Source organism: Scyliorhinus canicula, chromosome 14 (assembly GCF_902713615.1).
Source record: "Scyliorhinus canicula chromosome 14, sScyCan1.1, whole genome shotgun sequence".
NCBI lineage: Eukaryota > Metazoa > Chordata > Chondrichthyes > Carcharhiniformes > Scyliorhinidae > Scyliorhinus > Scyliorhinus canicula.
The window spans coordinates 3,666,148-3,681,109 of record NC_052159.1 but is presented as its reverse complement, the minus strand read 5'-3'; the positions used below and the strand labels follow the sequence as shown (position 1 = coordinate 3,681,109).

Sequence of the window (14,962 nt, the reverse complement as noted above, 5' to 3'; positions counted from 1 at the left end):
CACTCTCTCTCCCTCTCTCTCCATCTCCCTTTCTCTCTCTCTCCATCTCTCTTTCCCTCTCTCCATGTCTCCCTCTCTCCCTTTCCCTCTCTCTCCATCTCTCTCTCCCTCTCTCCCCATCTCCCTTTCCCTCTCTCTCTGTCTCCCACTCTCTGTCCCTCTCTCTCCATCTCCCTTTCCCTCTCTCTCCATCTCTCTTTCCCTCTCTCCATGTCTCCCTCTCTCCCTTTTCCCTCTCTCTCCATCTCTCTCTCCCCTCTCTCCCCATCTCCCTTTCCCTCTCTCTCCGTCTCCCACTCTCTCTCCCTCTCTCCCCATCTCCCTTTCCCTCTCTCTCCGTCTCCCACTCTCTCTCCCTCTCTCTCCATCTCCCTTTCCCTCTCTCTCCGTCTCCCACTCTCTCTCCCTCTCTCTCCATCTCCATGTCCCCCACTCTCCCTCCCTCTCTCCCCATCTCCCTTTCCCTCTCTCCATGTCTCCCACTCTCCCTCTCGCCCCATCTCCCTTTCCCTCTCTCTCCGTCTCCCCCACTCTCTCTCTCCTTGATCATTTGTTCTAATAACTCCTTATATGTCTCTGTGTCAGATTTTGTTTGATAATCGCTGCAGTGAAACATTATGGGATGTTTTACGACATTGAAGGTGCCGTATAAATGCAAGTTAATGTTACCGTGCACCTTTTCTGATTTGTGTTTCCAATGAAGTTTTATTCCTTTTGCACAAAGTCAGGATCTGTCAGTGATTTCAGAATTTAGCCCTGGAGATTCAGGTGACAGCTGGTCCCACCCAGCTCCCTCCGAATTCCCACTCCCTCTTTACACCCGAGCTACAGTGTGGGATGGGAGAGGGACAGTGCGGGTTCTCCGTGGTTTAGGTTTTGATTGGGGGGGGGGGGTGAAATGCAAGTTGCTGTTTATTCAAAGTGAAGGTTGAGATGAGAGGCTGGGTCAGGAGCTGAATCAGGTGCTGATCATTGGCTGAAGCCAGACTGGACTTTCTATTGTCACTCGGATTTGGGGAAGGGTCTGGTTAGGGCCCAGGTTTCGGGTCTGGAGGGACCACAGCTTCATGGACAATCAGGGCATGGGGATCCCAGTTTGTTGCCAGTTTGAGTTTGAGCAGAAATTTCAACTCCTCCCCGAGCCCAACCCCTCCATGTTGATACCCAATTCACAAGTGCCCTGACTCTAAACTGACCCGCACAATGGTCAGCAGAGAACTGAACCCTGTCCTGATTGGGGGAGGGGTCCCAGTCCTGACAGTCCCCGCATTAGAAGAACATTTTCCATCATCTCTGCAAATCATAGAATAATACAGCGCAGGCGGCCATTCAGCCAATCATATGGGCGGCACGGTAGCATAGTGGTTAGCACTGTTGCTTCACAGCTCCAGGGTCCCAGGTTCGATTCCCGGCTTGGGTCACTGTCTGTGCGGAGCCTGCACGTTCTCCCCGTGTCTGCGTGGGTTTCCTCCGGGTGCTCCGGTTTCCTCCCACAGTCCAAAAATGTACAGGTTAGGTGGATTGGCCGTGATAAATTGGCCCTTAGTGTCCAAAATTGCCCTTAGTGTTGGGTGGGGTTACTGGGTTATGGGGATAGTGTGGAGGTGTTAACCTTGGGTAGGGTGCTCTTTCCAGGAGCCGGTGCAGACTCGATGGGCCGAATGGCCTCCTTCTGCACTGTAAACTCTATGATAATCTATGATTAATCTCGGACAAAGGTTCGGCACAACATCGTGGGCCGAAGGGCCTGTTCTGTGCTGTATTTTTCTATGTTCTGAATTCTCCCTCTGTGTACCCGAACAGGCGCCGGAATGTGGCGACTAGGGGCTTTTCACAGTAACTTCATTGCAGTGTTAATGTAAGCCTACTTCTGACACTAATAAAGATTATCATCATATCTCTGCCAGCTCTTTCAAAGAGCTATCTATTCGCCTGATCCCATATCCCCGCCTGTTCCTCTATTTCGAGGAATTCCCCATTGAAAGTTACTATCGAGTCGGCATTTTGAATGTCTCGACTAAATCTCTCCTTAACCATCTCGGCGCAAAGGACAACAATCCCAGATTCCGCAGTCAGGTGCCCCAGTGTGACTGGATCCAACGCTGCCTCTGTGACACTCTCCTCTCACTCACCGTTAGATGCTCCATGTTTGACTCTTTGTCCTGGTCACTCCTCTGCTGAATGAAATGTGGAGCAGTGACACCGTCCTGGACACACGCTGACCAAGCACTCGCACAAAGTGTCGTTTAGGTAATGTCCTGGTCAGAACACCTGGAGCTGAGTCTCCATGGCGATGTGTCGGCTATCGAGCCTGCTCCCCTTGCTGGGTCGGCGTTCCCCGCAGTAGCTCGCCCGCAACTCTGATTCCGTCCCTCCCAGATCACCCCGACAGCACCAGATGTGGGAGCTGATGGTTTACACCTCGCCCAGTGGTTCCGGGTTTGCCAGTCAGTGGAGACTGTTGCCATGTTACCTACCCAGGGACTCTCCTGTCAGCTAGTAATTGGTGCTCGTTACCTGCCTGACTCCCCACAGAGCACATTAATCCAGCCTCGGAAAATTCCAGAAGGATTCAGTAACCAGAAATTAACCACTTGTTAAAATCAGCAAGAGAGTGTTGCAAATTAAATTGAAAGGTGTTTTTCTGACTCTGCTTCTAATCAATCACTCAACCACTCTCAGTCCTTCCGCTTTCTTCCTCTCCCTATTTCACGTTTTTTTCTCTTTCCATCTCTCCCTGGGTTAAGAACTAACTATGTGATTATCAACAGCAGATGATATTGTTCATCGACCACTTTACACAGCTGTCTGCAAGTATTAGGAACAGAAGGAGGCCATTCGGCCCATCCAGCCTGCCTGTGACTGATTGGCGGTGGCCTGAAACCCACTCTCCTGTAGACCCCCTATAACCCTGGACACGGGCAGCACGGTGGCGCAGTGGTTAGCCCTGCTGCCTCACGGAGCCGAGGTCCCAGGTTCGATCCCGGCTCTGGGTCACTGTCTGTGTGGAGTTTGCACATTCTCCCCGTGTCTGCGTGGGTTTCGCCCCCACCACCCAAAGATATGCAGGGTAGGTGGATTGGCTATGCTAAATTGCCCCTTAATTGGAAAGATTAATTGGGTACTCTAAATTTATTTTAAAAAATAACCCTGGACACTCGAGTTGATCAAATATTGGACAGTACAAAATCAAGATGCTATACTTTCTCTATCTCTCTCACTCGCTGTCTCTCATTCTTTTTCCCCCATCTCTCCTCTCCCTGCTTTGTGTTTCAAACTCTGTGATTAATTTCTCCTCTCCCAGGGCAGCACGGTAGCAGAGTGGTTGGCACAGTTGCTTCACAGCTCCAGGGTCCCGGGTTCGATTCCCGGCTGGGGTGACTGTGCAGAGTCTGCACGTTCTCCCCGTGTCTGCGTGGGTTTCCTCCGGGTGCTCCGGTTTCCTCCCACAGTCCAAAGATGTGCAGGTTAGGTGGAATGGCCATGCTAAATTGCTCCTAAGTGACCAAAAAAAAGGTTAGGTGGGGATAGGGTGGAGGTGTCGTGATGGGGTGGAGCTGAGGGTGATGGTGTGGGGGGTGGGGGGGGGGGGGGGGTCAGCAGTGAGGCTAAGGGGGTGGCTGTCAACGGGCTCCCCCCCATCTCCGATCGATGGCCATCTGTGACCCCAGGAGGTGACAGACTAGCCGGGTAGCTTTAGCCCATCTGATTCAGAGCAGTGGCAGTGTATTGAGGCTGTTGATTAATTGGCAACTTAGGGCCTCGATAGGTAATGGGCCAGTGGGGTTGACCATGCTCCTTCCTGCCTGGAATTCTGGGAGAGACATAAGAACATAAGAACTAGGAGCAGGAGTCGGCCATCTGGCCCCTCGAGCCTGCTCCGCCATTCAATGAGATCATGGCTGATCTTTTGTGGACTCAGCTCCACTTTCCGGCCCGAACACCATAAACCTTAATCCCTTTATTCTTCAAAAAACGATCTATCTTTACCTTAAAAACATGTAATGAAGGACAAAACATTTAATGGTGATGGTGTCCCAGTCCCTCATTATCACACCTATCTGCCTACAAGCTCACTATTAATGAGAGCACAAGAGTGAGACAGAATCACAGAATAATAGAGCAGAAAAGGCCCTTCGGCCCATCGAGCCTGCATCGACGCATGAAAAACACCTGACCTGTGCCACAGTGGTTAGCACTGCTGCCTCACAGCGCCAGGGACCCGGGTTCAATTCCGGCCTCCGGTGACTGTGCAGAGTCTGCACGACCTCCCCGTGTGTGCGTGGGTTCCCTCCGGGTGCTCCGATTTCCTCCCACAGTCCAAAGATGTGCTGTTAGGTGGATTGGCCAGGATAAATTGCTCCTTAGTGACCATAAAAAAGGTTGGGGGGGATAGGGTGGAGGTGTCGTGATGGGGTGGAGGTGTGGGCTTAGGTAGGGTGCTCTTTCCAAGGGCTGGTGCAGACTCGATGGGCCGAATGGCCTACTTCTGCACTGTAAATTCTATGATTCTATGAGTCAGGAGGCTCCTCGAAAGAGAGGGATCATATTCATGGGCCATTGACCAAAGGATGGCAAACATGTGAGAGAGACGGAGAGGGTGGGGGGGGGGGGGGGGGGGGGGGGGGGAGGGGGGGGGGGAGGGGGGGGGAGAGGGGGGAGAGGGTGGGTGGGGGGGGGGGGCGGCGATGGTGGTGATAGAGAGTGTCCATTCTCAGAACGAAAGGGAAATTAAGGGAAGACTAGAGCATCTAAGAATCCATCATCTCTCCTTTTCCTCTCCATCGCCCTCATTATTCCTCCCTCTGTCTGTTCCCCATTTTTCTTCTGTTTGTGATTCCTCAATGTCTTGCCGGAGACGGATTCAGTTTACTGCCTCAACCTGGAGGAGCCGGCTGACGTGTCACCCTGACTCTGACACGAGTCTTGGACCTTTCCTGTCTCCGGGGACCAGACTCTCCCTCGGAGATCGAAACAAATAAACATGTTTTTTTAATCAGATATTGTTTTCAACAGCTATGTTGTGATAGTCAAGGATTTGAATAACAGGACGTGAGACGTTCCATCAGAGGTGAACTGGCACAATCTCACGGTGATATGGCCCGGGATTGTTTCGCAGTGAAGGCGCTAGATAAATTCAACTGGCTGTTGTTGCAAAATCTTTCTCTCCGCTCAGGTTCGGGGGGATTTGTGGAAACTCTTTTTTACCCAGAGGGTGGTGACGGTCTGGGGGGGGGGGGGGGCCTAGTCGCCACATTCCAGCGCCTGTTCGGGGAGGCTGGTACGGGAATTGAACCGTGTTGCTGGCCTGCCTTGCAAAGCCAGTGATTTAGCCCTGTGCTAAACCAGCCCCTAACACTCGGCTGAACGCGCTCGACACGGGACTCTGTGTCAATCCCGAACAGAACGTAATAAACTACCTGAAAATCAATTAGGAATTCTCGCACACCTATTTTGGGTAATCTGTAACTCCTGAATCCTAAAGTTTACAGATCGGCATGGGAGATGGAACGTGGGGAGACGGTATGAAATGGAATTCACAGCAGGTCCGTGTCGGTGTTTATATTCCATGAGATGCACCTGATCCTCCCCCCCCCCCTCATGTGTTCATCCAACTTCTCTGTAAATTATATTTATATTGTTCACCTCAGCCACTCCCTGTGGTAGTGCGTTCCACATTCCCACCACTCTCTGAAGTTTCTCCACAATTCCCAATGGATCTATTCGGGACTATTTTATTTCTGGTACCTACTTCTGGTTTCACTCACAAGTGGAAAGACTCTCTCTGTGCCGTCCCGATCAAACCCTTCCATCATCTTAAAGATCTCTGGCCTTGGGCAGCATGGTGGCACAGTGGTTAGCACTGCTACCTCACGGAGCCGAGGTCCCAGGTTCAATCCCGGCTCTGGGTCACTGTCCGTGTGGAGTTTGCACATTCTCCCCGTGTCTGCATGGGTTTCACCCCCACAACCCAAAGATGTGCAGGGTAGGTGGATTGGCCACGCTAAATTGCCCCTTAATTGGAAACAAATAATTGGCTATTCTAAGTTTAAAACTAAAGATCGCTGGGCAAGGTTTGACGAAACATTTCTCAGTGTCATTTGTGGCGGGTTTTTGCTGGGAGTTTCCCCCCAGCTCTGTTGGTAAGTTCTCCACCGCGATCTAACCAGACGTGGTCACTCTTTTTGGGGCCCTGGGGAGATTCAGATCGGTTTAGCCCAGACTTAGAGGGTGCAGTGTTCCCAATAGAGAACAAAGTCCCAGAGCGAGAGCGTTTGGCCACGTGTTTCTCGGGACTCACAAAGACGAGAAACACCTGGCGATTCAACATGACTCGCTTTGAATCCAGGGCCTGAACGGGGCCGAGCGACCAAGGCCCCACATATCCCCGAGTTTTAGGGCAGCACGGTAGCATGGTGGTTAGCATAAATGCTTCACAGCTCCAGGGTCCCAGGTTCGATTCCCGGCTGGGTCACTGTCTGTGCGAAGTCTGCACGTCCTCCCCGTGTCTGCGTGGGTTTCCTCCGGGTGCTCCGGTTTCCTCCCACAGTCCAAAGATGTGCGGGTTAGGTGGATTGGCCATGCTAAATTGCCCGTAGTGTCCTAAAAAAGTAAGGTTAAGGGGGGGGGGTTGTTGGGTTACGGGTATAGGGTGGATACGTGGGTTTGAGTAGGGTGATCATTGCACGGCACAATATTGAGGGCCGAAGGGCCTGTTCTGTGCTGTACTGTTCTATGTTCTAAGTTTTACAATGGGGAGCTCGGCTCGCCGGAATTCATCTAACTGAGGTCACCCCGCTATGGGGTCACTGAGGTCACCCCGCTATGGGGTATCTGAGGTCACCCCGCTATGGGGTCACTGAGGTCACCCCGCTATGGGGTATCTGAGGTCACCCCGCTATGGGGTCACTGAGGTCACCCCGCTATGGGGTATCTGAGGTCACCCCGCTATGGGGTCGCTGAGGTCACCCCGCTATGGGGTCACTGAGGTCACCCCGCTATGGGGTCGCTGAGGTCACCCCGCTATGGGGTCGCTGAGGGAACCCTGCTATGGGGTCGCTGAGGTCACCCCGCTATGGGGTCACTGAGGGAACCCCGCTATGGGGTCGCTGGGGTCACCCCGCTATGGGGTCACTGAGGGAACCCCGCTATGGGGTCGCTGAGGTCACCCCACTATGGGGTCACTGAGGTCACCCCGCTATGGGGTCACTGAGGTCACCCCGCTATGGGGTCGCTGAGGGAACCCCGCTATGGGGTCGCTGGGGTCACCCCGCCATGGGGTCACTGAGGGAACCCCGCTATGGGGTCGCTGGGGTCACCCCGCCATAGGGTCGCTGAGGGAACCCCGCTATGGGGTCGCTGGGGTCACCCCGCCATAGGGTCGCTGAGGTCACCCCTTTTCAGGATTTCCCACACCCCCTTCCAGGCCCCCCCCACCCCTCACCACCCCCCTCAACCGTTCAATGGCCCCTTCATACCCACCCTGCACCGTCCCCCCTACCCTTCATACCCCCCTCTGCCCTCCTTTCATGGGCACAGCCCCCCTCAGACCCTGACCCTTGCCAGTGCCACCCTGGCGACCTGGGAGTGGTCCTACCGGCTTTGCGATGCCAGCCTGGCAGTACCAGTGTGCTCACGTTCCGGGGGAGGGCCAGGGGCTCTCCGTTCCCTATTCCTGACCACCCAGGGGTCTCTGATGGCCCAGGAGACCCCCCCCCAAGTGCCGTGGCACTTGGCCAACATTAGCGGGGAGTAGTGCTAATTGGCGCCTGCGTAACCGCTCGCGGGGAACCCGGTTAGATCCCGGGAGGCCGTCCGATCGGGGGTCCTTCCCATCACTGATTATCATAGATTATCATAGAATTTACAGTGCAGAAGGAGGCCATTCGGCCCATCGAGTCTGCACCGGCTCTTGGAAAGAGCACCCTACCCAAGGTCAACACCTCCACCCTATCCCCATAACCCAGTAACCCCACCCAACACTAAGGGCAATTTATCATGGCCAATCCACCTAACCTGCACATCTTTGGACTGGGGTGGGTCTCAAATAGTGATTATTGATTTCTCGCCACGCCGGGGCGGGATCCGTGTCTGGCCAACAGGAGCGGGCTGGTTAGACCGTAAATCGATCGGACTCTCCCTCGATCTGACCGGCTCGCTCAGATTCGCGCCGTTAGATCGTGCCATTCGATTTATGTTCACACATGGACAGCTGATGGCCAGACCCACTCCTCCGAGATCAGACCCGCTCCTCCGAGATCAGACCCGCTCCTCCGAGATCAGACCCGCTCCTCCGAGATCAGACCCGCTCCTCCGAGATCAGACCCGCTCCTCCGAGATCAGACCCGCGCCTCCGAGATCAGACCCGCGCCTCCGAGATCAGACCCGCTCCTCCGAGATCAGACCCGCTCCTCCGAGATCAGACCCGCTCCTCCGAGATCAGACCCACTCCTCCGAGATCAGACCCGCTCCTCCGAGATCAGACCCGCTCCTCCGAGATCAGACCCGCTCCTCCGAGATCAGACCCGCTCCTCCGAGATCAGACCCGCTCCTCCGAGATCAGACCACCATTTGGAAAGGGGCCCTGATCTCTAAGTGAGCTTGAGAATTTCCCACACCCTCCACCCATGGACAATGTCACCCCCCCCCCTCCCCCCACACACACACAGGGACAGTATCCTACCCCCACCCCAAGTGGGGCTGATGAGGGCCCGCCTTTTTCAGGCTTTCTCACGCCCCCGTATGGGCCCCTCCCCTCTAGGAATTCCCATCCTTCACCCCCCCTGCCCAACCTTCGGGGAGGCCCCTTCGTACCTGCCCTTCACCCCCTCCCCATCATTCAACACCCCCTCCTCTCCATTCATGGACGTGCCCCCCCCCCCCCCCAGGCCCTGACGCCACCCTGGCAGTGCTCCTGCCACCCAGGCACCTTGGCATTGTCAGGTTCCCAGGTGCCAGGGGGAGACCAGGGTGCCACCCTGCCCTGTCCCGGGGGACCCAGGGCCCCCCAGTGGCTTGAGAGACCCCCAGGTGCCGTTCTGCCTGGCCCATGTTTGTGTGGAGCAGTGCTAACCTGGTGCCCGTCTGGGGTCTTCTTGAGGAGGCCAATAGATGGCGGGAGCCGGTTAGATCCAGCGTCAGCTCGGTTAACTGGATTCTTAAACCCATTTCACTGAGTGAGACTGGGTCCTGTCCATTGTGGCAGGGACCCAGATTGTGACGTCTCACAAGATCTGGATAGATTTCGTGTGGCGATCGTTGTTATTGACATGGGGATTGACATTGCATTCATTACTAATTATTGTTTATTGTTGGGTGTAAATCTGGGAGAAAATGTGAAAAAGGAGGAGAATAAAAAATATTTCAATAAGAGATTTGTGAGGCATTGCGGCCGCCAGGGCGCTGGGGTGGCCTCGATGCCATTTCCCGGCTGCGTCCCACTCCCATTCCGGCGGGACACGGCCGGTAGCTCCCTCGCCCTCTCTGTTGCCACCATTATTGTTATGTTGGTTGATCAGTGGTGGGAGAGTGGGGCGGGGGTGTTTGGTAGTCATGTGATCGAACATCCTGGAACATTGTCCAATCAGGGTGGGCGATCCTGACTCCCGACTGGCCCTCCATGTTGCATGGTAACTGGGCCAGGATATCAGGAATTGCCCCTTTGCTGCAAAACCTTTTACCCTTGGTCAGGGATGGGTATCAGGCCGCGATGTGCCTCCTGCAATGCAGCAATAAACTCTTCCCACTGTGGACGCAAAATATACCCACAGAAAGCACAGCAACAGGAATCAGCTGATTACTGAGAAACAAATACTCTGAGCCACAGAGCATCCCTCCCGGGGGCCAAGTCTTGCTTATATAAATGTATTTATTAAACCTGCAGCTGTTGTTCGCACTCGCTTGTCCTGTGAGGATTGTGACAGGCGTTCCCTGGGGAAATGCTCTGAACCGCTCAGAGTATCCTGGAGATTCTGATGGAAAAATCCCTGTTACTATGAAAGTTATGGATGTTAGACATTTGGTTGTATTTCATGAGGGGACAAGACCAGAATGCAGGTGGTAATATGTAAAATTTACACCGATATACGGAGAAGCTAGCACCAGGAGTGGATTATACGGCCCCATCATTCAATATGATCTCTTTCCTGCCCGATTTCCAAATCCCTCGATTCCGTTCTTAGATCTGGAAGAACAAACCCCATCCAATCACCTTCTCCATATAAAATCCAACTCCATTGACCCATAAATCTCATGATCACCTCACCCCACCTTCCCTCCAAAGCCCTTAAATTCACTCCCTCCACCACTGACGCACAGTGGCAGCCGTGTGTACCGTCTACAAAATGCACTGCAGGAACTCACCAAGGCTCCTTAGGCAGCACCTTCCAAACCCATGACCATGACCATCTAGAAGGACAAGAGCAGCAGATACCTGGGAACCCCACCACCTGGAGGTTCCCCTCCAAGTCATTCACCACCCTGGCTTGGGAATATATCGGCCGTTCCTTCACTGTCACTGGGGCAACAAAAAACGAAGAAAAGTACAGCACAGGAACAGGCCCTTCGGCCCTCCAAGCCTGTGCCGACCCTGCTGCCCGTCTAAACTAAAACCTTCTACACTTCCGGGGTCCGTATCCCTCTATTCCCATCCTATTCAAGTATTTGTCAAGATGCCCCTTAAATGTCACTATCGTCCCAGCTTCCACCACCTCCTCCGGCAGCGAGTTCCAGGCACCCACTACCCTCTGTGGACAAAACCCGCCTCGTACATCTCCTCTAAACATTGCCCCTCGCACCTTATGCCCCCTAGTAATTGACCCCTCTACCCTGGGGAAAAGCCTCTGACTACCCTGGAACACCCTGGAACTCACTCCCTAACAGCACAATGGGTGTACCTACACCTCAGGGACTGCAGCGGTTCAAGAAGGCAGCTCACCACCACCTTCTGAAGGGCAACTAGGGATGGGCAATGAATGTTGGCCTTGCTAACACCCACATCCCAGAATAATACAATCCCATGTAATGTTCACATGGTAATGAACTGTGCGCTTGCTCAGTTAGCAGACTCCTGCCCGGAGAAATAGCCTGAATTTCATCCCCAAAACACATCAGCTTGCAGGATGCTGGAGGGAGGTCGGACAGTGAGGAGAGAACCTTCCGGGAGAAGGAGGCCTTGATGATAGTACTAGAGAATCACCTGCAATGGCTTCTCTTCAGACGAAGACTAAGTGAGTTCCTGCAGTGCACATTTGCCTCTTCCCTTCCTGCAGCAGCACTGTTACCTCTGGCCTCCCTCGAGGATCTATCCTCAACCCCCTCCTATTTCTCACTGACAGGTTGCGCCTTGCTGACAGCACCCGAATGCAGAGCGTCAGTTTTCACTTTGCCGACACTCAGCTCCACCTCACCGCTGCCTCTCTTGACTCCGACACTTGCTAAATTATCAGGTTGCTAATCTCCCATCCAGCACTGGATTAACACAAATTTCCTCCAATCAAATATCGGGAAGACCAAAGCTTTTTGTTTTCAATCCTGTTCCAAACTCTGTTCCCTCTCCCCAGCATCAGTTTGGGATGAAGCCGTTCTGTTTGCAGCCTTGATGTTACATTTGATCCAGAGATTGGCTGTCAGTGTCAACCACATGTTCGTGCCATCACTAACGGCATGTTTCCACTTCCACAACGTGAAGCACCCCTCCCACCCGGTCTCGGCTCCTCTGCCGCTTCACCCGTACGTATTGGGCCCGATTTAACGAAATGGGAAGAAAGTCCCACAGCGAGCGGGTTTAGCCGCGTGTGTGCCAGCATCGAGAAATACCCCACAGCGGGGAACACACTGTCAGTTAGCAGTACCCCAATGGCACTGCCAGGCCAGTACCCCAATGGCACTGCCAGGCCAGTACCCCAATGGCACTGCCAGGCCAGTACCCCAATGGCACTGCCAGGCCAGTACCCCAATGGCACTGCCAGGTGCCCCCAGCAGCTCCAGGGTAAACACCTAGGGGCCTCCGATCCCCTGGGGGAGGGCCAATACCTTTGGTCCCTGTTTATGTGACCAGTGCTGAACAATGCTCGCCCTAGATCCCCAAGGCAAAGAGGATAGATCCCACTCCTCGGGTACCTCGGGAATCTACACATTACAGTGAGACTAGCTGTCTCGCTCTAATGTGCAGATTTGCCAGGACCTGTTCACATTGGGCTGCATTCACATCACAAAGTCTCGCCCGGCGTTGCGAGCTGGGTAGATCCCGGGAACGGGGTCTCCCGGCTTCTATTGACTACGCTGTGACGCGGCAAGCTGCTTTACAGGCCCAAGGTGGCGGTTTGATGACACCCATTATCTCTGGGCTTGACTATTCGAAAGCTCTCCTGCTTTCCCAATGCTATCCTTGTAAACATGAGGTCATCCAAAACACTGCTGCCGGCACGCTTCCTGGTAAACAGTCTCATTCACCTGTCCCCTCCTGGGTCCGGTCATCTACATTAACTCCCACTCATTCGCGTTTCCAAATCCCTCCGTGGCCTCACCCCTCTCTATCTCTGATTGTCCAAGCCACAACCCTCCGATATCTCTGCACTCGTCTAGTATTGGCTTCTTGAGCATCCCTAATTTTAATTGCCCCACCAGCTGCCTGGGCTCTGATCTCTGAAACTCCCTCCCATAACCTCTCTGCCTCCCTACCTCACTCTCTCCATTTAAGACGCTCTGTAAAAGCTACCTTTATGTTTAAACCTTTGATCACCTGTCTTAACATCTCCCTATGTTACAGAGTGTCACATTGTGCTCCACACGGCTGCTGATGAAGCACCTTGGGATGTTCTATTATGTGAAAGGCACTGTACAAATACAAATTGTTTTTGTGCGATGAGTTCACTGAGCTCGTGTGCAATAGGAGGAGGCTGGATTACGGAGCCAGGTGCCTGGGGACAGATCCTGGCTGCTGAGAGTGATATATACAGGCCACACCCGGCAAAGAGAAACTCGATTCCTGTGGTGTCGGTACAAGCTGATGACAGCGTGGAGTTCCGCACCGAGTCCCATTTAAACTCTGACAACACAACTGCCCCCGTCTCCTCGATGGTCGACATTTTCAAGATGCAAGCCGAGGAAATGTTCGCTCCCCCTCCTGCCGCACCGTTCTGGGCTCCCCGGGACTGAGTCATTGGGAATGACTACGTCAGACAGAAACATTAAAACACGCTATCAGTCCCTTTCAGCACCTCCGTTATCAGTTATAGAAATATTGGCAATGACCAATGGCGGTTTGATTGGCTGTTGGGAAATCTCTCTTTGAGTAACAAAGAATCTATGAACTTTCAGTTGGCATGGGGGGTGGAGGGGGTGCGAGGATGGATGGGTTCAGCCCTGGTGGCCAGAAGCCCTGGCAATAATAAAACCCAGATTTTTACATCAGGTGACTGAGATTTAGACATTAATTCGGAGGGGGGGGGGGGCCTAGTCAAGTAACATATCATTTCCTGTTGTGACTCCCCTGCCTAACAGCACGGTGGGTGTACCTACACCACAGGGTTTGCAACAGTCTAAACAGGCAGTTCACCACCACCTTCTCAAGGGCAATTCAGAACGGGCAATAAATGCTGGTCTTGTCAATGCTGCCCACCTGCCATGAGCAAGGTAAACCTGCTGGTGTGGCAGTGCCTCTCGATGGTAAGTACACTTCTCACCCTGGAGAATAGGCAGCAATGTAACGGGCGGGTTCCACCTTCTCAATTTGCTAAGGTGCAATTTGCAAATCCACAACAAGGGAGATTGCTCAAAGTAAACTAATCTCATCGGCAGGGGAGTACAATGAACGAAATGGCCACCGTCCGCCAGGACTGGCACTAATCTCGGACATTAAATGTTGCAGATTCGAGTTCTGGGTATCTTTTCAGACTTACACATTTTGTTAACTTCCCAACATGATCTTGCAACCATTTCTGAACTGTTTTTTTTAATATTTAGAGTGCCCAATTATTTTTTTCCAATTAAGGGTCAATTTAGTGTGACCAACCCACCTAGTCTGCACATCTTTGGATTGTGGGGGCGAAACCCACGCAGACACGGTGTTTTGTTACCTGTGAGGCAGGTAATCTGCTACTCAACCCAGTTACAGGCTTTGGAAGAAGGCTCAAAGTCGTCCAGAAGTTTTACAGAAGGTTTATTGAGCAACACAACTTAAATAACTGCGCGAGTTCTTACTTTAAGAACTGTACTCGTAGAAAGGTTCCAACTTTTCTATGCTCTACAACTAGGCCTGACCACACTGGCAGCCCTGAGCGAAATCTCTGCCTCTGTTCTCCTCACAGTCGAATCCACCCAACAGGCCAGAGAGCAGGTTGCTTCCCCTTTTATACACGCCAATGCTGCCCCCTAGTGATCGTTCCATTACCCATCAGCCCCTTCTGTACATACCCATGTAATGATCACTACACACGGGTAGAATGTGCAAACTCCACAGGAACAGTGATCCAGAGCTGGGACCTCGGCGCCGTGAGGCAACAGTGCTAACCACTGTGCTGCCCGGTGAACTTTTCTTTACTCCTCTGTTGCGATCCAGAGCTTCCCTTTTGCCTGTTTGTTAATTATTTTGTCTCCAGCTCCAGTGGCATTGGTGGGTTTCCAAATGAGAATAGCCTTGTGTGAGGACAGGGAAGAGCAGAATGACGGGTCCCAGGCTGGTCAGACTCTACACCAGGAGCTCTGTACATAACCACAACTGTACACAGAGAGCCTCATTATGAGGACTAATGAAAGGAAATACTCTCAATTCTCAACTGGTTGGCACTAATACCCAGTTAGTAAGGCAGACCAAACGGGTAAATAGCATTATCCTCGGAAGCAATTATAGTATGCCAATGTTTTCAGTTCCATTCCAATGGATTAACCAATGACTAGATGATCAAGGGACAGGCGACCCTGCAATCTGTGCAAGCCACTCTAGCTGGTATTGTTAATGGGG

The 14,962-nt window shown here is 52.9% G+C and overlaps 1 protein-coding gene across 1 annotated transcript in view; it reads right to left on the bottom strand.

Moving 5' to 3' along the window:
- Positions 1–2,147, bottom strand: part of trpc2b (transient receptor potential cation channel subfamily C member 2b) — a 47,663-nt gene extending 45,516 nt beyond the window's left edge. Inside the window, exon 1 of the mRNA XM_038818988.1 lies at positions 2,133–2,147. Within this exon, the coding sequence (XP_038674916.1) occupies positions 2,133–2,147 (15 nt within the window). The remainder of the gene's footprint in view (positions 1–2,132) is intronic.
- Positions 2,148–14,962: the final 12,815 nt, after the last annotated feature.